At 41.8% G+C, this 24,873-nt stretch overlaps 1 protein-coding gene across 1 annotated transcript in view; it reads left to right on the top strand.

Moving 5' to 3' along the window:
* Positions 1-24,873, top strand: part of LOC130329598 (interphotoreceptor matrix proteoglycan 2-like) — an 88,001-nt gene that overhangs the window by 33,827 nt on the left and 29,301 nt on the right. The window contains exons 2-5 of the mRNA XM_056553505.1: positions 2,714-2,778; positions 5,189-5,382; positions 15,953-16,118; positions 18,051-18,215. Coding sequence (XP_056409480.1) covers positions 2,714-2,778; positions 5,189-5,382; positions 15,953-16,118; positions 18,051-18,215 — 590 coding nt within the window. The remainder of the gene's footprint in view (positions 1-2,713; positions 2,779-5,188; positions 5,383-15,952; positions 16,119-18,050; positions 18,216-24,873) is intronic.

A 24,873-nucleotide genomic window follows, 5' to 3' on the forward strand; every position in this document is an offset into this window, starting at 1 on the left:
CAGTCGCAACTTCTCCAGCAATCTTCTCCTCCGCCAGCTCCTGCACCTCCTCCGCAGCGAGTGGCCACTCCTAGCCTCTGCCTGTCCTTGCCGGACAAATTTAATGGGGACTCTAAGTATTGCCGTGGCTTTCTTTCGCAATGTTCCCAGCACTTGGAGATGATGTCGGACCAGTTTCCTACTGAAAGGTCTAAGGTGGCTTTCGTAGTCAGCCTTCTGTCTGGAAAAGCCCTGTCATGGGCCGCACCGCTCTGGGACCGCAATGACCCCGTCACTGCCTCTGTACACTCCTTCTTCTCGGAAATTCGAAGTGTCTTTGAGGAACCTGCCCGAGCTTCTTCAGCCGAGATTGCCCTGCTGAACCTGGCCCAGGGTGTTTCTTCCGTTGGCGAGTACGCCATTCAGTTCCGTACTCTTGCTTACGAGTTGTCTTGGAATAGTGAGGTTCTCTGCGCGACCTTTAAAAAAGGCCTATCCAGCAACATTAAAGATGTTCTGGCCGCACGAGAGACTCCTGCTGACCTACATGAACTCATTCACCTTGCCACTCGCATTGACATGCGTTCTTCCGGATGGCGTCTGGAGCTCCGCCTGGATATGGACTTTGTTCGCACGAAGCGTTTTTTCTCTCCGGCTCCTCTCCCCTCTGGTCCTCTGCAATCTGTTCCTGTGCTTCCCGCCGCGGAGGCTATGCAAGTTGACCGGTCTTGCTTGACACCTCAAGAGAGGACACTACGCCGCATGGAGAATCTTTGCCTGTACTATGCCGGTACCGAACTCTTCCTGAAGGATTGTCCTATCCGTCCTCCCCGCCTGGAAAGACGTACGCTGACTCCGCACAAAGGTGACACAGTTCTTGATGTCAACTCTGCTTCTCCACGCCTTACTGTGCCTGTGCGGATATCTGCCTCTACCTTCTCCTTCTCTACTATGCTCTTCTTGGATTCCGGATCTGCAGGAAAATTTTTTTTGGCCTCTCTCATCAACAGGTTCTACGTTCCTGTGACCAGTCTCGCCAGACCCCTCTACATCTATTGTTTTTACAATAAAAGATTGGACTGTCTCGTACGTTTCCACACAGAACCCCTCCTAATTTGCATCGGACCTCATCACGAAAAAATTGAGTTTTTCTTTCTCAGGTTCTTTGGCCCCAAGAAGAGGGGGAGACCCAAGGGGGGGGGTACTGTTACGCCGAGCGCTCCGGGTCCCCGTTCCTCCCCGGAGCGCTCGCCTCATCTTCGTTGTTGCAGCGCCCCGGTCAGATCCACTGACCGGGTGCGCTGCGGTCCCGCCTTCAGCCGGGGTGCGATTCGCGATGCGGGTAGCGCCCGCTCGCGATGCGCACCCCGGTCCCCGTACCTGACTCGCTCTCCCTCGGTCCTGTCCCGGCGCGCGCGGCCCCGCTCCCTAGGGCGCGCGCGCGCCGGGTCTCTGCGATTTAAAGGGCCAGTGCACCAATGATGGTGCCTGGCCCAATCTTCCCAATTAGCTTAATTGGCTCCCTCCTGTGCACTTCCCTATATCTAGTCACTTCCCCTGCACTCCCTGGCCGGATCTTGTTGCCTTTGTGCCTAGTGAAAGCGTTCCCTAGTCTGTTCCTAGTCCGTGTTCCTGACCTCCTGCCGTTGCCCCTGACTACGATCCTTGCCGCCTGCCCCCGACCTTCTGCTACGTCCGACCTTGCTTCTGCCTACTCCATTGTACCGCGCCTATCTTCAGCATCTTCAGCAGCCAGAGAGGTGAGCCGTTGCTAGTGGATACGACCTGGTCACTACCGCCGCAGCAAGACCATCCCGCTTTGCGGCGGGCTCTGGTGAAAACCTGTAGTGGCTTAGAACCGGTCCACTAGCGCGGTCCTCGTCATCCCTCTCTGGCACAGAGGATCCACTACCTGCCAGCCGGCATCGTGACAATATATACACAGAGGAGAGGAGATCTATATATATATATATATATACAGAGGAGAGGAGATCTATATATATATATATACAGAGGAGAGGAGATCTATATATATATATATATATATATATACAGAGGAGAGGAGATCTATATATATATATATATATATATATATATATATATATATATATAAATACAAAGGGAATAAACCTGTGTTACTGCAATCCTTTCCTGTGAGGAATACTTCATTATATAGAAACATTTCAGGGGTGAGAACATTTAGGCTAGGTTCACACTACGAAATCTCTGGGCAGAATTTCCGCCGGAGATGTAGCCGGCGGCAATAGGACCGCATGGGCTGCATTGCCGTCCCCATAGACAGCAATGCATTTCTGGGAGGAGCTGTTGGGAGATCTGCTCAGAAATGCATTGAGATCTATGGGGACAGCAATGCAGTCCACGCGGTCCTAGTGCCACCGGCTCAATCTCCGGCAGAATATTCTGCCCAGAAATTCCACAGTGTGAACCTAGCCTTACGGCGATGACTGTGTGTATGTGTGTAATATATATATATTTATATATATATATATGTATGTATATATACATATTTATATTTGTATTATTATATTTTTATATATTTATATTTGAGACCCAAAATGGTTGTGCTTCCTGTCACTTTAGCACAAATGTCCTCGACCTAATGGTGTCCAGCTCCTCCCTGTTGTCATGTGACCTGCTGAGGTGACGTCATATCTTTATAGGCATGGATTACGTCGTTCCCGTAGGTTCATACGTCCTTCTGTTTCCTCTACAGCTGACTCCCGTTTTCAGAAGAGCCGCTCCAGAATATTTCCTCGATGTCCTCATACATGGCTTCAGGTACGTTCACCTCTGCAGCGTCCTGGGTTTTGCCTTCATTATAGAACCTTTTAGCTCAATGTTTCCCAACCAGGGTGCCTCCAGCTGTTTTAAAACTACAACTCCCAGCATGCCCGGACAGCCGCAGGCTGTCCGGGCATGCTGGGAGTTGTAGTTTTGTAACAGCTGGAGGCACCCTGGTTGGGAAACACTACTTTAGTCATACAGATAAGAGAAGATAATCTGATATCTGGTTGTGGAGCAATAGGGAGAGGGGATAAGATATCTTTGTAAGCAGACGACATTCTAGTTTTTCTGGAGGATCCGGTGGTGTCCAGTGTGATAAGGTAATATGGTGGGGACACTGGTTTAATCATAAATTGGTCTAGAATGCTTCCTCTAGGCCCCAGTGAAATTGCGCCAGCTCATGGGGTAAAGGTTCTGGAGAAAGGAGGGCAGATTTTCTACCTGGGGATACAGATATTGGGAAAAACATCATAATTTACATTTAAAACCTCAGTTAAAAAAAAATAGAGAAGACGGAGAACAAAGGCAGATAAGATTAATCCAAACAATTAGGCTTGGTTCACACTACGGAATCTCTGGGCAGAATTTCTGCCGGAGATTTAGCCAGCGGCACTAAGACCGCACAGACTGCATTGCTGTCCCCATAGATGGCAATGCATTTCTGGGTGGATCTTTTGGGAGATCTGCTGAGAAATGCATTGACATCTATGGGGATGGCAATGCAGTCCACACGGTCCTAATGCCACCGGCTTGATCTCCGGAAGAAATTCTGCCCAGAAATTCCACAGTGTGAACCCAGCCTTACACTCCCCCGGTTGCTTTATGCTTTTGGTTCATTCCTAATTTGGTGCAAAAAAAAAGTCTCATCCAAAAAATGATTGCAGTTATTAATTCTCTAATACGGGGTAGAAAGAGAGGACCCTGATACAATGAGATCACTTATGTTTACCATGGGACGGGGGGGGGATGGAAGGTAGTGGTTGAGAGAGTGGTCAAGACCTGGGTATGTTTGAGGGCATGTTCACACTAAGGAATTGAAGAACAATTGAAAAGGAATCATTTCGGTCAGGAAAATGTGGCAATCTGCCATTTTCTGTTTGCCGTGATATTGAAGAGGAATTGAAGCAGAATTCAGGAGGAGCAGCAGCAAATGATGTTGGGGATGAAGTTCAGCCATTTCCACTTGAAACTGATTTCCTCAGAAAAAAAAAGTCCCATTGACCTCAATAGTCTTTTACAAGCGGATTCCGCCTGAAGAATGGACATGTTCTATCATCAGGCGGAACCAAAATTAATTGTCAAAATTCTGCTAGCAGAAATTCCTCAGTGTGAACATGGCAGCAAAAAGTCCATTAAAGGGGTCCTCCGCCCCTAGACATCCTATCCCCTATCCAAAGGATAGGGGATAAGATGTCAGATGGGCGGGGTCTCGCTGCTGGGGACCCCCGGGATCTCCACTGCGGCACCCACCTGTAGCGGCTTCCGGAACTGCTGGAGGTCCTCACGCTAAGTCCGTCCCGACCACGGGGGGCTGAAGATTGTGATGTCATGCCCCCGCCCCCTGTGACATCTAGGGGCGGAGTACCCCTTTAAAGTAAATGGAACTTTCATTGTTTAGATGATTTGGAGCAGAATAAGTGGGCAGAATTACTCTCATAAATCCCTCTTCAATTCTAAAAAAGAATTTAGGATTGTGGGCACACTAGATATTACAGCAATGTGGGGTTACCTGCACTAAAGAGGAGATGAAGGTGATGGAAATGAAAGCACTGGTGATAGCGGGATGTATGGAAGGCAGAGAAAAGTGTAGACTGGGAGGAATGTAAGGAAAAGCTTGGTCTGAATATGGGGAAAAGAAGATTTATTATTTCTTCACTGGGAATGGGATTGGTCAATTGTTCCCCACATGAGTTTCTGTGGAAATGAATTGATGATGAGATTAATAACAAGATCATGGCATATTTATATATAATCACACTTTAAAATTCCAGAGACAAGAGTTAAAACTTAGAAGCCTACAGATTTGGCAGGAGGATCTGGGTCCAATTAATGGTACCCAGTGGGCAAGAATCCAACAAGGAATCAACCAGGTTTCCCCAAATAACAAGCACCCATAGCTTTAGGAGAGGTTCCCTGATCCTTCAGCTGGCAATGTTTCCCGTTATTGGACTCAGATCACTAGGGAGAAACCAACAATGAATTCTCCACACTCCAGATATGATGGGATCCATATTATACATATACAGATTACAGGGCGCCCTCGGGTGGATTCACACTGGACTTATTTATGTTATTGGCGTCTTATTTGCTCTCATATTACTGAGGTCCAGCGCATCAGTCTAGAAGTGTCACAGATTGCATAGTATAGGTGGCGGCACATCATCACCTTATCTCTGTCTTGTAGGAGCGGGAGTATTTTGGTGAACAGCACCGCCATCTATGCCTATCCCAACAACCAAACCGGCATTGACTTTATCAACCACGATCTGGAGTATGCGGTGAACGAGTCTCTGACACAGTCCCTGCCGGATCTCACAGACACGCTGGAGGCCAATGTCTCCATTTCTACCATCCAGGCGGAACCACCTACCATAACTAGTAAGTCCGTTGGTCTAATGGTGACTATGTTCACACGCTGAACATCTGTTACAATGTATCTTCTGATATCAGGGTGAGATCACATAGCAAATAATAGGATGAAAGGTCCAGGACATTATTGTTCACACACTGCAGATGTGCAGGAATTGTCTTCATATCAGTGTTTCCCACACAGTGCGCCCACAGCTGTTGCAAAACTACAATTTCCCAGTTTCCAGCATGCCCGGATGTGGATTGTTTGGTAAATGTCCATCTATGGTAACTGTCTTTATATTGTAAGTATTCATATATGGGAACTGGGGGAGATTTATCTAACCTGTCCATAGAAGTTGCTGCGTTGCCCATAACAACCAATCGCATCGCTTCTTTCATTTTTGAAAAGGCCTCTGAAAAATTAAAGAAAAGATCTGATTGGTTGCTATGGGCAACTCAGCAACTTTTCCTCTGGACAGTTAGTATGTATATATATATAAGCAGTTACCACAAATGGATAGTTACAATACAAAGACAGATGTAACATGTAACTATTCATATATAGTAACTGTCCATATATAGTAACTGTCCATATATAGTAACTGTCCATATATAGTAACTGTTCATATATAGTAACTGTTCATATATATAGTAACTGTCCATATATATATAGTAACTGTCCATATATAGTACCTGTCCATATATATATAGTAACTGCCCATATATATATATATATTAACTGTCCATACATATAGTAACTGCCCATATATAGTAACTGTGCATATATAGTGACTGTTCATATATATAGTAACTGATCATATATATAGTAACTGTTCATATATATATATATATATATATATATATATATAGTTACTGTCCGAATATAGTTACTGTCCATATATAGTTACTGTTCATATATATATAGTAACTGTTCACATGTACTAACTGTCCATATATAGTAACTGTCCATATATAGTAACTGTCCATATATAGTAACTGTCCATATATATAGTAACTGTCCATATATATATATAGTAACTGTCCATATATATAGTAACTGTTCATATATAATAACTGTCCATATATATAGTAACTGTCCATATATATAGTAACTGTTCATATATAGTAACTGTCCATATATATAGTAACTGTCCATATATATAGTAACTGTTCATATATAGTAACTGTCCATATATATAGTAACTGTCCATATATATAGTAACTGTTCATATATATAGTTACATAGTTACATAGTTAGTACGGTCGAAAAAAGACATATGTCCATCAAGTTCAACCAGGGAATTAAGGGGTAGGGGCGCGGCGCGATATTGGGGAAGGGATGAGATTTTATATTTCTTCATAAGCATTAATCTTATTTTGTTCCAGGAATGTATCTAATCCTGTTTTAAAGCTGTTAATTGTTCCTGCTGTGACCAGTTCCTGAGGTAGACTGTTCCATAAGTTCACAGTTCTCATGGTAAAGAAGGCGTGTCGCCCCTTGAGACTAAACTTTTTCTTCTCCAGACGGAGGGAGTGCCCCCTCATCCTTTGGGGGGGTTTAACCTGGAACAGTTTTTCTCCATATTTTTTGTATGGGCCATTAATATACTTATATACGTTTATCATATCCCCCCTTAAACGTCTCTTCTCAAGACTAAACAATTGTAACTCCTTTAATCGCTCCTCATAGCTAAGATGTTCCATTCCCCATATTAGTTTAGTCGCGCGTCTCTGCACCCTTTCCAACTCCGCAGTGTCCCTTTTATGGACAGGTGCCCAAAACTGAACAGCATATTCCAGGTAAGGCCGTACCAATGATTTATAAAGGGGGAGTATTATGTCCCTGTCCCTTGAGTCCAGGCCTCTTTTGATACATGACAATATCCTGACGGCTTTGGAAGCAGCAGCCTGACATTGTGCTATTCTGTAGTCTGTGATCTACAAGTCCCCCAGATCCTTCTCTACCAGTGACTCTGCCAGTTTAATCCCCCCTAAGACATACGATGCTGCAGGTTATTAGTACCCAGATGCATAACTTTACATTTATCCACATTGAACCTCATTTGCCAAGTGGATGCCCAGACACTTAGTCTATCCAAGTCATCTTGTAACTTATACACATCCTCTATATACACATCCTCTATATACACATCCTCTATAGACTGTACTGTGCTACAAAGCTTGGTGTCATCTGCAAAGATAGAAACAGAGCTGTTATTACCATCCTCTATATCATTAATAAATAAATTAAACAGCAGCGGTCCCAGTACAGAACCTTGGGGTACACCACTAATAACCGGGGACCAATCAGAGTACGAATCATTGACCACCACTCTCTGGGTACGATCCATGAGCCAGTGTTCAATCCAGTTACAAACTAAAATTTCCAAACCCAAAGACCTTAACTTACCTGTCAGACGTCTATGAGGGACAGTATCAAACGCTTTAGGGAAATCCAGAAACACTATATCCACAGCCATTCCTCTGTCAAGGCTTCTACTCACCTCTTCATAAAAGCAAATTAGATTGGTTTGACAACTTCTATCCTTAGTAAACCCATGCTGGCTATCACTTATAATACAATTATCCCCTATGTATTCCTGTATGTAATCCCTTATAAATCCTTCAAACAATTTACCCACAATGCACGTTAAACTTACCGGTCTATAGTTTCCTGGGGAAGACCTAGAGCCCTTTTTGAAGATTGGCACCACATTCGCCTTGCGCCAGTCCCTTGGCACAATACCAGACACCAGAGAATCTCTAAATATCATGAACAGGGGTACAGATATTACTGAACTTACCTCTCTAAGAACTCTTGGGTGTAGTCCATCCGGTCCTGGGGATTTGCTTACATTTATATCACTTAACTTACCTTGTACCATCTCTACATTAAGCCAGTTCAGTACATTACATGATGTGTTACCAGCACTGACCTGTACATGATGTGTTACCAGCACTGACCTGTATATGATGTGTTACCAGCACTGACCTGTACATGATGTGTTACCAGCACTGACCTGTACATGATGTGTTACCAGCACTGACCTGTACATGATGTGTTACCAGCACTGACCTGTACATGATGTGTTACCAGCACTGACCTGTATATGATGTGTTACCAGCACTGACCTGTACATGATGTGTTACCAGCACTGACCTGTACATGATGTGTTACCAGCACTGACCTGTACATGATGTGTTACCAGCACTGACCTGGCCAATGTCAGCTCCTTCTTCCATAGTGTATACAGAACTAAAGAACCCATTCAGTAGCTCCGCCTTCTCTTGATCGCCTGTGACAACCTCCCCATTATCATTATTAAGGGGTCCTACATGCTCTGTCCTTGGTTTTTTTGCATTTATATGTCTAAAAAAATATTTAGGATTAGTTTTGCTTTCTTTGGCCACCTGTCTCTCATTTTGAATTTTTGCTGTTTTTATTACATTTTTACAGATTCTATTAAGCTCCTTGTACTGTATAAATGTTATCGCTGACCCATCAGATTTGTATTTTTTGAAGGCTATTTTTTTGTTGTTTATTGCTCTTTTAACATCATGTGTCAGCCATGTAGGATTTAGTTTTAATCATTTATATTTGTTCCCCTTTGGTATATATTTAGCTGTATAGTTATTTAGAGTTGATTTAAAGATGTCCCATTTCCCTTCTGTATCAGTATTTGAGAACACCTCCCCCCAGTCTATGTCCTGTAGTGCAGCTCTCAGCCCAGGGAAATTTGCCTTTTTAAAGTTATATGTTTTTGCCTTCCCCGTCTGTCTTTGTTTTCTACATTTTAAGTGAAAAGTAACTATATTGTGGTCGCTATTCCCAAGGTTTTCCCGCACAGTTACATTACCAACCAGCTCTGCGTTGTTGGAAATGATCAGATCCCACAAGGCATCACTTCTTGTTGGGTCCTCCACAAACTGGCCCATAAAATTATCCTGCAATAAATTTAGGAATTGTCGCCCCTTTGTAGTTTTAGCCAACCCCGGCCCCAATCTATATCTGGATAGTTATAATCTCCCATTATTACCACTGTACCTGCCCGGGCGGCCTCTCTATTTGTTTATACAGCCGACCTTCTATCTCTTCAGTGATATTAGGGGGTCTGTAGATTACCCCAAATATTATTTTTTCAGTATTTCCCTCCTTTTGTAATTCTACCCACAGTGATTCCACCTCCTCAAAATCATCACACACTATGGCATCGTTCACACTGACTTTCATACCACTTCTTACATACAGACAGACTCCACCACCTTTTCTGTTCATTCTATCCTTGCGAAACAATGTAAACCCCTGCAGATTGACAGCCCAGTCATGCGAGGAGTCCAGCCATGTCTCAGTGACCCAAACTATATCACCAGCCATGTCTCAGTGACCCCAACTATATCACCAGCCATGTCTCAGTGACCCCAACTATATCACCGGCCATGTCTCAGTGACCCCAACTATATCACCAGCCATGTCTCAGTGACCCCAACTATATCAATATGTTCCTCCAGTATCAAGGCCTCAAGCTCCCCCATTTTATTTGCTAGGCTTCTGGCATTTGTGAACATACACTTTACATTTCCATCCTTTATGTTATTGGGGTTAATGGGATTCAAGGGTGTAAGTTTTATTTTCCTATGAAGCTTATTCCTATTAACTATTCTAACCCCTCCCTCCGCTCCACCCCCAGGTACATTTATAATTCCCACCTCTCTATCTACACTATCTTCCCCCTCTTTGCTGTAGGTTCCCTCCCCCCAAGTCCCTAGTTTAAACACTCCTCCACCCTTCTAGCCATCTTCTCCCCAAGCAAAGCTGCACCCTCCCCATTGAGGTGCAGCCCGTCCCTACGGTAGAGCCGGTAACCGACAGCGAAGTCAGCCCAGTTCTCCATGAACCCAAACCCTTCCTTCCTACACCAGCTTCTGAGCCACTTGTTTACCTCCCTGATCTCCCGCTGCCTCTCTGGTGCGGCTCGTGGTACTGGTAGTATTTCAGAAAAGACTACCTTGGAGGTCCTTGCCTTAAGCTTGCGGCCTAAGTCCCTGAAATCATTTTTAAGGACACTCCACCTACCTCTTACTTTGTCATTGGTGCCAATATGTACCATGACTGCTGGGTCCTCTCCAGCCCCGCCCAACAACCTGTCAACCCGATCCGCGATGTGTCGAACTCGTGCGCCAGGCAGACAACACACTGTTCGGCGATCCCGGTCTTTGTGACAGATTGCCCTGTCTGTCCCCCTAATAATTGTCCATATATATAGTAACTGTCCATATATATAGTAACTGTCCATATATATAGTAACTCTTCATATATATAGTAACTGTCCATATATATAGTAACTGTCCATATATATAGTAACTGTCCATATATATATATAGTAACTGCTCATATATAGTAACTGTCCATATGTATAGTAACTGTTCATATATAGTAACTGTCCATATATATAGTAACTGTTCATATATAGTAACTGTCCATATATATAGTAACTGTTCATATATATAGTAACTGCTCATATATATAGTAACTGTCCATATATAGTAACTGTCCATATATTGTAACTGTCCATATATATAGTAACTGTCCATAAATATAGTAACTGTCCATATATAGTAACTGTCCATATATATAGTAACTGTTCATATATAGTAACTGCTCATATATATAGTAACTGTCCATATATATAGTAACTGTCCATATATATAGTAACTGTTCATATATATAGTAACTGTCCATATATAGTAACTGTCCATATATATAGTAACTGTCCATATATAGTAACTGTCCATATATAGTAACTGTCCATATATATAGTAACTGTCCATATATATAGTAACTGTTCATATATAGTAACTGTCCATATATATAGTAACTGTCCATATATATAGTAACTGCCCATATGAGCGAACTTACAGTAAATTCGATTCGTCACAAACTTCTCGGCTCGGCAGTTGATGACTTTTCCTGCATAAATTAGTTCAGCTTTCAGGTGCTCCGGTGGCTGGAGACTCTTTCCTAGGAATGTATCCACCTTTTCCAGCCACCGGAGCACCTGAAGGCTGAACTAATTTACGCAGGATAAGTCATCAACTGCCGAGCCGAGAAGTCTGTGACGAATCGAATTTACTGTAAGTCCGCTCATCTCTACTGTCCATATATAGTAACTGTTCATATATAGGAACTGTCCATATATGGTAACTGTCCATACATAGTAACTGTTCATATATATAGTAACTGTCCATATATAGTAACTGTCCATATATAGGAACTGTCCATATATGGTAACTGTCCATACATAGTAACTGTCCATATATATAGTAACTGTCCATATATATAGTAACTGTTCATATATATATTAACTGTCCATATGTCCATATATATAGTAACTGTCCATATATAGTAACTGTCCATATATATAGTAACTGTCCATATATATAGTAACTGTCCATATATATAGTAACTGTTCATATATATTAACTGTCCATATATAGTAACTGTCCATATATAGTAACTGTCCATATATATAGTAACTGTCCATATATAGTAACTGTTCATATATAGTAACTGTTCATATATAGTAACTGTCCATATATATAGTAACTGTCCATATATAGTAACTGTGCATATATATAGTAACTGTGCATATATATAGTAACTGTCCATATATATAGTAACTGTCCATATATATATAGTAACTGTCAATATATACTAACTTTTCATACATAGTAACTTCATATATAGTAACTGTTCATATATAGTAACTGTTCATATATATAGTAACTGTCCATATATAGTAACTGTCCATATATATAGTAACTGTCCATATATAGTAACTGTGCATATATATAGTAACTGTGCATATATATAGTAACTGTCCATATATATAGTAACTGTCCATATATATAGTAACTGTCAATATATACTAACTTTTCATATATAGTAACTTCATATATAGTAACTGTCCATATATATAGTAACTGTTCATATATAGTAACTGTCCATATATATAGTAACTGTTCATATATAGTAACTGTGCATATATATAGTAACTGTGCATATATATAGTAACTGTCCATATATAGTAACTTCATATATAGTAACTGTCCATATATATAGTAACTGTTCATATATAGTAACTGTCCATATATATAGTAACTGTCCATATATATAGTAACTGTCCATATATATAGTAACTGTTCATATATAGTAACTGTGCATATATATAGTAACTGTGCATATATATAGTAACTGTCCATATATACTAACTTTTCATATATACTAACTTTTCATATATAGTAACTGTTGATATATAGTAACTGTCCATATATATAGTAACTGTCCATATATATAGTAACTGTGCATATATATAGTAACTGTCCATATATAGTAACTGTCCATATATATAGAAACTGTCCATATATAGTAACTGTGCATATATAGTAACTGTCCATATATATATAGTAACTGTGCATATATATATAGTAACTGTGCATATATATATAGTAACTGTCCATATATATAGTAACTGTCCATATATATAGTAACTGTGCATATATATAGTAACTGTCCATATATATAGTAACTGTCCATATATAGTAACTGTCCATATATATTAACTTTTCATATATAGTAACTGCATATATAATAACTGTTCATATATAGTAACTGTCCATATATATAGTAACTGTGCATATATATAGTAACTGTCCATATATATAGTAACTGTCCATATATAGTAACTGTCCACATATAGTAACTGTCCATATATACTAACTTTTCATATATATAGTAACTGTCCATATATATAGTAACTGCTCATATATAGTAACTGTGCATATATATAGTAACTGTCCATATATATAGTAACTGTCCATATATACTAACTTTTCATATATATAGTAACTGCTCATTCAATATAAAGACAGTATATATAAGCAGTTACCATAAATGGATAGTTACAATATAAAGACAGATGTAACATGTAACTTCATACAGTGGGGCAAAAAAGTATTTAGTCAGCCCCCAATTGTACAAGTTCTCCCCCTTATAAAGATGAGGCTGTAATTTCCATCATAGGTTATAACCTCAACTATGAGACAGAATGAGAAAAAATCCATAAATCACATTGTCTGATTATTAAAGGATTTATTTGCAAATTATGGTGGAAAATAAGTATTTGGTCAATAAGAAAAGTTCATCTCAATACTTTGTTATACAATAGAATCCCCCTTAGTGGACACCTCCCAATAGGGGACAGTTTTTAATTCCCATAAGACTTAATGTATTTGTCCCCTCTGAATAAGGGACATTCCCAACATCGGATGCGGACACTCCCAATAGGGGACAAAACACTCCCAATAGGGGACAACCAGGCTTATGTGCTGGTCCTGTCAGGGTCACTGTCAGGGGGGTACAGCCAATACCCCAGTGAGGGGCCAAGGCAGTGGTGTAGGTCTGCCAGCCACATCATTCACCTCCCTCCTTCCCTGGTACCCCCCCCCCTTTTATTACCCCCCTGTGCCACATCATTTCCAGTTCATCACCCTCTGTGCTATTTCATTACCCCTTAATTTCCCTCTATGTAAATTCATTACCCCTTCTTTGCCACCCCTTGTGCCATTTAATTTGCCCTTTTTCCCTGTGCCACTTCATAAAGAGGGGGGGGGGGGTAATGAATTTACACAGAGGGTAATAAAGGGGGAATGAAATGGCACAGGGGGATCAAGGGGAAATGATGTGGCACAGGGGGTAATGGGAGTATAATTTGGCACAATGCAAGGGGGGACGTAAGATGGCACAGGGTATAAAAGGGGGAGATGAAATGGTACAGAGTAGTGATGAGGGGAAATTAAACTGTAATATAGCTTTTTATTGTGTTTTATAGGTAATTACACGCTGTAGTGAGTACAGGACAGGATTCCATCATTCAGGAAGATTTTTGAGCCTTTTTTCCCAATAAGGGACATCTCTCAATAGCGGACCCGTTTTCATTCCCCTGAGTGTCCACTATTGGAAGAATCTACTGTATACCCTTTGTTGGCAATGACAGAGGTCACATGTTTTCTGTCTTCACAAAGTTCTCACACACTGTTGCTGGTATTTTGGCCCATTCCTCCATGTAGATCTCCTCTAGAGCAGTGATGTTTTGGGGCTGTCACTGGGCAACACAGACTTTCAAAGGTTTTCTATAAGGTTTTCTATGGCTCATATATGGTAACTGCTCCTATATGGCTCATATATGGTAACTGCTCCTATATGGCTCATATACGGTAACTGATCCTATATGGCTCATATCTGGTAACTGCTCCTATATGGCTCATATATGGTAACTGCTCCTATATGGCTCATATCTGGTAACTGCTCCTATATGGCTCATATATGGTAACTGCTCCTATATGGCTCATATACGGTAACTGCTCCTATATGGCTCATATACGGTAACTGCTCCTATATGGCTCATATACGGTAACTGCTCCTAAATGGCTCCTATACGGTAACTGCTCCTATATGGCTCCTATACGGTAACTGCTCCTATATGGCTCCTATACGGTAACTGCTCCTATATGGCTCCTATACGGTAACTGCTCCTATATGGCTCCTATGTGGTAACTGCTCCTATATGGCTCATATACGGTAACTGCTCCTATATGGCTCCTATACGGTAACTGCTCCTATATGGCTCCTATGTGGTAACTGCTCCTATATGGCTCCTATGTGGTAACTGCTCCTATATGGCTCATATACGGTAACTGCTCCTATATGGCTCCTATACGGTAACTGCTCCTATATGGCTCCTATACGGTAACTGCTCCTATATGGCTCATATACGGTAACTGCTCCTATATGGCTCATATACGGTAACTGCTCCTATATGGCTCATATACGGTAACTGCTCCTATATGGCTCATATACAGTAACTGCTCCTATATGGCTCCTATACGGTAACTGCTCCTATATGGCTCCTATATGGCAACTGCTCCTATATGGCTCATATACAGTAACTGCTCCTATATGGCTCCTATACGGTAACTGCTCCTATATGGCTCCTATACGGTAACTGCTCCTATATGGCTCCTATATGGCAACTGCTCCTATATGGCTCATATACGGCAACTGCTCCTATATGGCTCATATACGGCAACTGCTCCTATATGGCTCATATATGGTAACTGCTCCTATATGGCTCATATATGGTAACTGCTCCTATATGGCTCATATACGGTAACTGCTCCTATATGGCTCATATACGGTAACTGCTCCTATATGGCTCATATACGGTAACTGCTCCTATATGGCTCATATATGGTAACTGCTCCTATATGGCTCATATACGGTAACTGCTCCTATATGGCTCATATATGGTAACTGTTTCCTCCGTGGTGTGGCCTATATGTCAGTGGAGCCTTTACAGTGGGATAGATAGCTGTTGCCCTCCATGAGGGGTATACGCCTGAAACCTCTGATGGTCACCTGAAATCTGGAATGTACGGGGTGTTTGGGTAGACGTAGAGCTCCATGGGACGGGCCAGGACATTTCTTATTTCTCCTATTTGCTTTTATTACTACATTAACTGTATTTCTATTGTTTTACAGAGGTAGAACAGATGAAGATTTACGTCAATTGTTCTCTTGATTTTGCTGACTACACAGTGATATGTAATAGTATGTTCTGTTACTGCACCGGGCCGTGCTTCAACAACCCCGACTACTGCCACTATAATGGAGACTGCCACAACGCACTCAATGGCTCCATCTGCATGTGAGGGTTACACTTATCTCCTTAGATTACGTGAGACATCTGCACAATGTCAGCTGTGATGAGATGATAGAGACGTGTGCACACAGTGTCAGCTGTGATGAGATGATAGAGACGTGTGTGCACAGTGTCAGCTGTGATGAGATGATAGAGACGTGTGCGCACAGTGTCAGCTGTGATGAGATGATAGAGACGTGCGCGCACAGTGTCAGCTGTGATGAGATGATAGAGACGTGCGCGCACAGTGTCAGCTGTGATGAGATGATAGAGACGTGCGCGCACAGTGTCAGCTGTGATGAGATGATAGAGACGTGTGCGCACAGTGTCAGCTGTGATGAGATGATAGAGACGTGTGCGCACAGTGTCAGCTGTAATGAGATGATAGAGACGTGTGCGCACAGTGTCAGCTGTAATGAGATGATAGAGACGTGTGCGCACAGTGTCAGCTGTGAGGAGATGATAGAGACGTGTGCACACAGTGTCAGCTGTGATGAGATGATAGAGACGTGTGCGCACAGTGTCAGCTGTGATGAGATGATAGAGACGTGCGCGCACAGTGTCAGCTGTGATGAGATGATAGAGACGTGCGCGCACAGTGTCAGCTGTGATGAGATGATAGAGACGTGCGCGCACAGTGTCAGCTGTGATGAGATGATAGAGACGTGTGCGCACAGTGTCAGCTGTAATGAGATGATAGACGTGTGCGCACAGTGTCAGCTGTAATGAGATGATAGAGACGTGTGCGCACAGTGTCAGCTGTAATGAGATGATAGAGACGTGTGCGCACAGTGTCAGCTGTAATGAGATGATAGAGACGTGTGCACACAGTGTCAGCTGTAATGAGATGATAGAGACGTGTGCACACAGTGTCAGCTGTAATGAGATGATAGAGACGTGTGCGCACAGTGTCAGCTGTAATGAGATGATAGAGACGTGTGCGCACAGTGTCAGCTGTAATGAGATGATAGAGACGTGTGCGCACAGTGTCAGCTGTAATGAGATGATAGAGACGTGTGCGCACAGTGTCAGCTGTAATGAGATGATAGAGACGTGTGCACACAGTGTCAGCTGTAATGAGATGATAGAGACGTGTGCACACAGTGTCAGCTGTAATGAGATGATAGAGACGTGTGCGCACAGTGTCAGCTGTAATGAGATGATAGAGACGTGTGCGCACAGTGTCAGCTGTAATGAGATGATAGAGACGTGTGCGCACAGTGTCAGCTGTAATGAGATGATAAGAGACGTGTGCACAGTGTCAGCTGTAATGAGATGCTAGAGACGTGTGCGCACAGTGTCAGCTGTAATGAGATGATAGAGACGTGTGCGCACAGTGTCAGCTGTAATAAGATGCTAGAGACGTGTGCGCACAGTGTCAGCTGTAATGAGATGATAGAGACGTGTGCGCACAGTGTCAGCTGTAATGAGATGATAGAGACGTGTGCGCAGTGTCAGCTGTAATGAGATGATAGAGACGTGTGCGCAGTGTCAGCTGTAATGAGATGATAGAGACGTGTGCGCAGTGTCAGCTGTAATGAGATGATAGAGACGTGTGCGCAGTGTCAGCTGTAATGAGATGATAGAGACGTGTGCGCAGTGTCAGCTGTAATGAGATGATAGAGACGTGTGCGCAGTGTCAGCTGTAATGAGATGATAGAGACGTGTGCGCAGTGTCAGCTGTAATGAGATGATAGAGACGTGTGCGCAGTGTCAGCTGTAATGAGATGATAGAGACGTGTGCGCAGTGTCAGCTGTAATGAGATGATAGAGACGTGTGCGCAGTGTCAGCTGTAATGAGATGATAGAGACGTGTGCGCAGTGTCAGCTGTAATGAGATGATAGAGACGTGTGCAGTGTCAGCTGTAATGAGATGATAGAGACGTGTGCAGTGTCAGGAGGTCACAGGAGCTGTAATAAATCTGTTATTGGTTCTAGGTGCTACAAGCGTGATTTCTACCGGTACATTGGAGATCAGTGTGAGCTCTATGAGCGATCGCCTGGATTTTACGGGTTAATATTCGGGGTGATCGCGGGCGTCCTCCTGCTGATCATCGTTCTCATTTTCGTGGTGATTTTCCTGAGGAAGAAAAGAATGTTCAGGTAAAGATGATGGATCCGGCTCCTTCAATTATTACAGGGGGATAATCGGGAAGAACTGCTGCATTACTCCAGAAACAGCGCCACTCCTGACCTCCAGGTTATAGGCGGTATTACAGCTATGTTCCATTTGACAGAGGTGACTCTTTATAGGGCTGTTTGTGAGGTGCAGGAGGAAACGCGAGCGATGGATATAGATAATATAGATAATATAGATGTGTGGATATAGATAATATAGATGTGTGTGTGTGGATATAGATAATATAGATGTGTGTGTGTGGATATAGATAATATAGATGTGTATGTGTGGATATAGATAATATAGATGTGTGTGTGTGTGTGGATATAGATAATATAGATAATATAGATGTGTGTGTGGATATAGATAATATAGATAATATAGATGTGTGGATATAGATAATATAGATGTGTGTGTGTGGATATAGATAATATAGATGTGTGTGTGTGGATATAGATAATATAGATGTGTATGTGTGGATATAGATAATATAGATGTGTGTGTGTGTGTGGATATAGATAATATAGATAATATAGATGTGTGTGTGGATATAGATAATATAGATGTGTGTGTGGATATAGATAATATAGATGTGTATGGATATAGATATGTGTGTAGATATAGATAGGTGTGTATGGATATAGATATATGTGTGTAGATATAGATATGTGTGTATGGATATAGATATATGTGTGTAGATATAGATATGTGTGTATGGATATAGATATATGTGTGTGTGGATATAGATAATATAGATGTGTTAATTTCTTAACGTAAATTTGTTTTCCCTTACGTCCTAACAGCAGCACAAGTGGGGAATATCTGCCCCTGTGAACTGGTAGGACAGACGGAATGTTAATGAAGTCAAGCAAATAAAATAGCAATTAATGACTAATTAACCCCCACCTCCTACCTATAAGAGGGGACACTCCCCCAACAACAGTGCGTTATATAACAAGGAAAAAAGGAAAAAAAAGATTAAACATAAGGGAGGGAAATTTGTGTGCTGCTGTTAGGACTAAGGGAAAACAAATTTACGTTAAGAAATTAACGCTTCCCTTACGCCCTAACCAGCAGCAAAGTGGGGACTTAGCAAGAAGTAATCCTATTGGGTAGGGACTTCAGGCTGAATGGAATTCAGAACAGACCGCACAAGGCAGTGTCTTCCGAACCCCTGAGGTCAATCCTGTAATGATGTTCCAAGGGAATAAGGGCCTGACAGGCCCAGCTAGTAGACACTGCTCGGGAATGAGCAGTGACAGCGGCAGGAGGCTGATCCTGGAAGTAAATGACTCCTTTATAGCCTCCTTAATCCACCTACTCAGGGAAGGCTTGGAGGCCTTCATACCTTATTCCTGCCAAGGAAAGAATATTAGAAGATTCCCTGATCTTCTGAACTCCCTGGATCGCTCAATATAGTTCTTCACCTCTGGTCACATCCAGGGCATGGAGGGATCCTACTCCTGGAGAGGATGGAGAAAGACATAAAACAGGTAAGTATCAACTTACTGACTATTATGTACTAGAGGCACCTTAGGTAGGAAGGTGAGTAAAGCATAATGGAACTATCTGGAAGGAATAGAGTACATGGCTCAAACGCTGAAAGGTTCTGTAGTTTTCCTTAGCGCTTGGCATTGTAGTTCTCCAATGTCAGCGCTAATAAGAAGGTCACTTTACAAGGAATAAACCTGAACTCCACCTCTTCCAGGGGCTCAGAGGGGGGACCACTCACCCCCTTAAGTGCTGCTAAGAGATCCCACCGCGGACTAGGTCTTGAGAAACTAGGCTTGAAACATCTGGTTCCCTTAAGGAACTTCTTCATCAGGGGGTCTTAAAGTAACGATCTACCGAAGGCTTCAGAAAGAGCTGAAATCTTCACCTTAAAGTGTAGAAAGGGCTGAGGCCTTATCCCGCCTGTCCTGTATAAACTGTAGAATAGCAGACAGCGGAGGGTCCTGAGGAACTTCATGACGGACACCACTGAAGAAACGTTAGGCCTTGACTGTGGAAGGAGCTCTAGAGTGTGAGATCATTCTTAAGACCACTGCTGATAGCTCTCTAGAGTCTAGAAGGGACTCCTCAATCTTCAGGCTGTCAGAATGAGTTGGATCCAGGCAGAGCTGAGTGCCCCGGGGTTCTGCATTGGGGGAAGTCTCCAATAGTGCCCTCGGCTCATCTACATGAGATGGGTAAACCAAGACCTCTACTGAGGCATGGTACTGCCGGATTTCCATCAATACCTTGGTATCATGGCAGTGGAAGGAAAAGTTGTAGGCCAGTCTGAACTTCCATGTACAGAGCGTCTAGTGCCAGAGGATTGTCATCCCAACAGGGAAGAATGTTTCCACTTTGGCATTGAATCTTGTCGCCATAAGATCCAAGTCTGGGCGACCTCACCGGAGAGTGATCTGATGAAAGACCTTCTGACTCGGGGACAATTCCCTTTGGACTGAGACCTCTGATCCCATGATCCACAGCTGCATTCAGGACCCCTGAATGTGGACGGCAAAGGTGAGAAAAGATTCTGCTCTGCCCAAGGGAGAATTAGACCTATTTCTGAGAGTAGAAAACGAGACCTGGTGCCTCCCTGTCTGTTCATGTAGGAAACCGCAGAGTTGACTGAGCGAACCCTTACAGCCTTCTTCTGATAAGGGGGGAAAATGAAAGAGCCATCCGGATTACCCTGAGCTCCTCAGGTAGGATGACATCACAGCTCTTGAGAACCCAAAGATCCTCTTGTGGATGGGCACCCCAGCCTAGAAGGGATGTATCTGTCGTCAAGAAGATCCAAATGGGTTGGATCAAAGACACACCATCTTAGACCTGCTTCCACCACTTCAGGAAGTGGAGACTTTGTGATGACAGGGAGCACTTATCTCTAGCCCTCTGGGAGTGCGATTCCATTGACTTAGAACATCCATAAAGGAGGGCGAATATGCCACAAGGCCCACGGACTATGTCCACAGCCGCAGACATTAGGCCAAACATCTTCATCAGATGGTTACCTGACGAGGTACCTGAGAAACTCTGCTGCTCTGGAACGCATCTTCCTTCCTGGAGAATGATAATAAATAAAACAAGACTTCAAAGAGAACCATGAAGGAGATAGCGGAGCCCAGGTAAGGAAAGAGGTTTAATAGCATAGTGTTTCACCACGCTTGCGCGGCTTCATCAGGCTTAACACACAGCAGTTGTTCAGGGGTTATATACTCACACGGAATTAACCCATTAAAGTGCATGATAATAATATAATCCAGATAATATAACATATAAAAAATATAAAAGTAGCGACAAATGTATACATGCATGTATGAAACATACAACACTGATCATAACATATTAAAGCTAATTATAACCATATAAAAACATCAGAAAAGATAAAAAAAAATATTCAAAAAGACGCATGATGTGAATTAGGTTCTAAACATAGGCTGAGAAAAAAAGATTTTCATAGGGTATTTCAATTTTAAACTAAAAAGCACAAATTTCTAAACATTAAACATTATAATATTCCCCATTTTTATTATTTACCTAAATTACACAAGAACCCTTTAAAACCCCCTGGTCGTCCTATCATTTCAGGTGTTGCCTCTCTTACAGCCAACCTTTCTCATTTTATTGATCTTTTTTTACAACCTTACGTTCTAAAATTGCCTTCATATCTACGTGATAGACTCAGTTGATTTATGAATTAAATATTACTTTACCTCCCACTTTTTCCTTTTTAACTTTATATGTCTGCTCTCTCTATTCAAATATCCAAACAGACTTGGGTCTATCAGCCATACATTACATTTTTTCGAATGATACAACACTCAACACTGATCAATCTGTATTTGTTAGATTCTATTCATTTTATTCTAGATCACAATATTTTTATGTTTAATGAAGTTCTGTACAGGCAGACCAGGGGCTGTGCCATGGGGACTCGTTTCGCCCCCAGTTACGCAAATGTATTTATGGGGCGATTCGAGTCCCTAGTGATGGCAGTCCCCTGCTTTTATTCAGTTTGTTTGTTTTTATCGTAGATATATTTATGAATTATTTATAATTTGGAGTGGTTCATTTTTGCAGGCTGAACAATTTGTTAGAGAGTTGAATCAAAATTCCTGGGGTCTCAATTTCACCATGCAATATTCTAAAGATATGATCCAATTTTTGGATCTGGAAATATCCAGATCCGCTTTTGGACATATCAGTACTAAAACCTTTTTAAAAAAAAGGTAGATATTAATAGTTTTTTAAGTTATGAAAGTGCGCATTACCCCAATTGGCTTTGTGGTGTCGCCTATGGCCAGTACCTGCGCATCAGAAAGAACTGTACATCTGATGACAGCTTTGATGCGCAGGCTGCTGTCCTTAGGGGGTGTTTTCAGGAAAAAGGTTACCCTGATAAAGTGCTTTCGGATGCTTACAATAAGGTAAAAAGAAGAACTCAATCAGAATTGGTCACCCCAAAATTACCGTCTACTAATAAAAAATCTTCTTCAAACAGGTCTAATCATAAATACAACTTTATTACTAACTTTAATAATGAAGCCACTAATATTAGAAAAATACTATTGAAACACTGGCCTATTTTGTGCGGTGACCCTATACTTAAAAATGTTCTCCCTACTACCCCGAATATTACGTTTAAAAGATCTCTTCATTTACATAATCGTATTGCTCCTGACAAATTAAAGTTTAGATCTATGGACACAGTTCACGCTGTATGTGCTGTGATCTAATCAAACCCACAACCGTCTTCAAATCAGCGCATACTTTTAAGTACAAAGTCAAAGGTAACCTCACCTCATTTTGCCATATACCTATTGTCCTGTCAGTGCGGTTTGCAATATGTGGGCCGTACTGTACAAACAGTCCGTGCACATATGAACCGTCACAGATGGAATATCAGACACGGGTACATGCTGCATAGTATTTCTAAACATTTTTCGTTAAAACTCAATAATTGTATAGATTCTTTAAACTTGATCATTTTAAAAACAATTTAAATAGGTTTCAATGTTTCATTAATCGTGAGAGCTTTTAGATCCATAAGCTAGCAACTTTATTTCCGCATGGTTTAAATGAAACAATTGAAAATACTCGTTGATTTCATTTATTATTTCTTTGCTTATATATTTATTTACATATATAATTTATATATTTATATAATTTTTCTATTATATTTGCTTTAACTAATTTTTTCTTTGGTTCTATTACAGCGTTTGCCCTTGTCTGATATTCCCGACATAAACCATGCAGTTCACTTTTTAAACTTTTTAGTTTAAAATCTCTTTTCTCAGCCTATGTTTAGAACCTAATTCACATCATGCGTCTTTTTGAATCTTTTTTGATCTTTTCTGATGTTTTTATATGGTTATAATTAGCTTTAATATGTTATGATCAGTGTTGTATGTTTCATACATGCATGTATACATTTGTCGCTACTTTTATATTTTTTATATGTTATATTATCTGGATTATATTATTATCATGCACTTTAATGGGTTAACCGTGTGAGTATGTAACCTCTGAACAACTGCTGTGTGTCAAGCCTGATGAAGCCGCGCAAGCGCAGTGAAACACGTTGCTATTAAACCTCTTTCCCTACCTGGGCTCCGCTATCTCCTTCATGGTCAGCGCCGAAAATCCTGGTTCTCTTTGAAGTCTTGTTTTATTCCACATATCTTCCAGGAAGGCTGCAGACGACAGGATTGTGATCCTTAAAATCTCAAGTGTTCAGCATAGTTGTGTATGTCCTCACACAACTTAGCAGGGTGAGCACGGATATTTCATTCTTTCCCCTCCCCCACCCTCGTGCTGGCTTTACTCCACAGGGAGCGCCTTTCTTCTTTTTCTTTCCTGGAGAATGAGAAAGAGTCATATTGGCAGATCTACTATGAAGCCCAGAAACCTCCTGGTGTGGAGGGTGATCTCTGATTTCTGCCACTTTATTATCCAGCCAAATTGCTGGAGAAAGACTGAGCTAGCAGAAGAGAAGATGAAGAATTTCCTCTGAGGGCATCATGAAGAGTCAATCATCCAAGAACAGGACGATATCCAAACCTCTTATAGAGGAATACTACAGCTATGACCATCTTGGTTAAGATGTAGTGCTGAGGTGATGCTGAAGGACAAAGTGGCCAACTGAAGAGCTTCATCTGCCCAGGCTCCATGCCACTCAGAATATTTCCTGTGAGCCTGGCACACAGGGATGAGATGGTGGGCATCCTACCAATCTGGTGTGACCATCAGGGCTCCTGGTCTCAGGATGCTGATGACGAATTTAATGGTTTCATCCAAAACAGTCATTACGTGGCTGAGGAAGTGCGTCATACACACGAAACGTTCCTACACACGCCCCCTGCCCACCGCTAATCCCCTGACCTGCCCGTGACTCCGCATATGAAGAAATAAAGTTTCCAGATTTCTGGTGAGTGCCGTCTACTTCCTTTTGTTCTACTTATGAATCGGTAGACTTTGGGACAAGAAAAAAACTGGCGAATAAACTCCTAGAGGACCCTCCCCTTTCCTCCTGTATACCAGGATAGACTCCTACAAACCTGCATGCTTCTCACAGAAGTAACTTCGTGGAAATAAACTTTTCCTGGGAAAATAAATAAAAAGTCTATGCTGTACTCCATCCTATAACAT

The sequence above is a fragment of the Hyla sarda genome, unplaced genomic scaffold (genome assembly GCF_029499605.1).
Source record: "Hyla sarda isolate aHylSar1 unplaced genomic scaffold, aHylSar1.hap1 scaffold_319, whole genome shotgun sequence".
NCBI lineage: Eukaryota > Metazoa > Chordata > Amphibia > Anura > Hylidae > Hyla > Hyla sarda.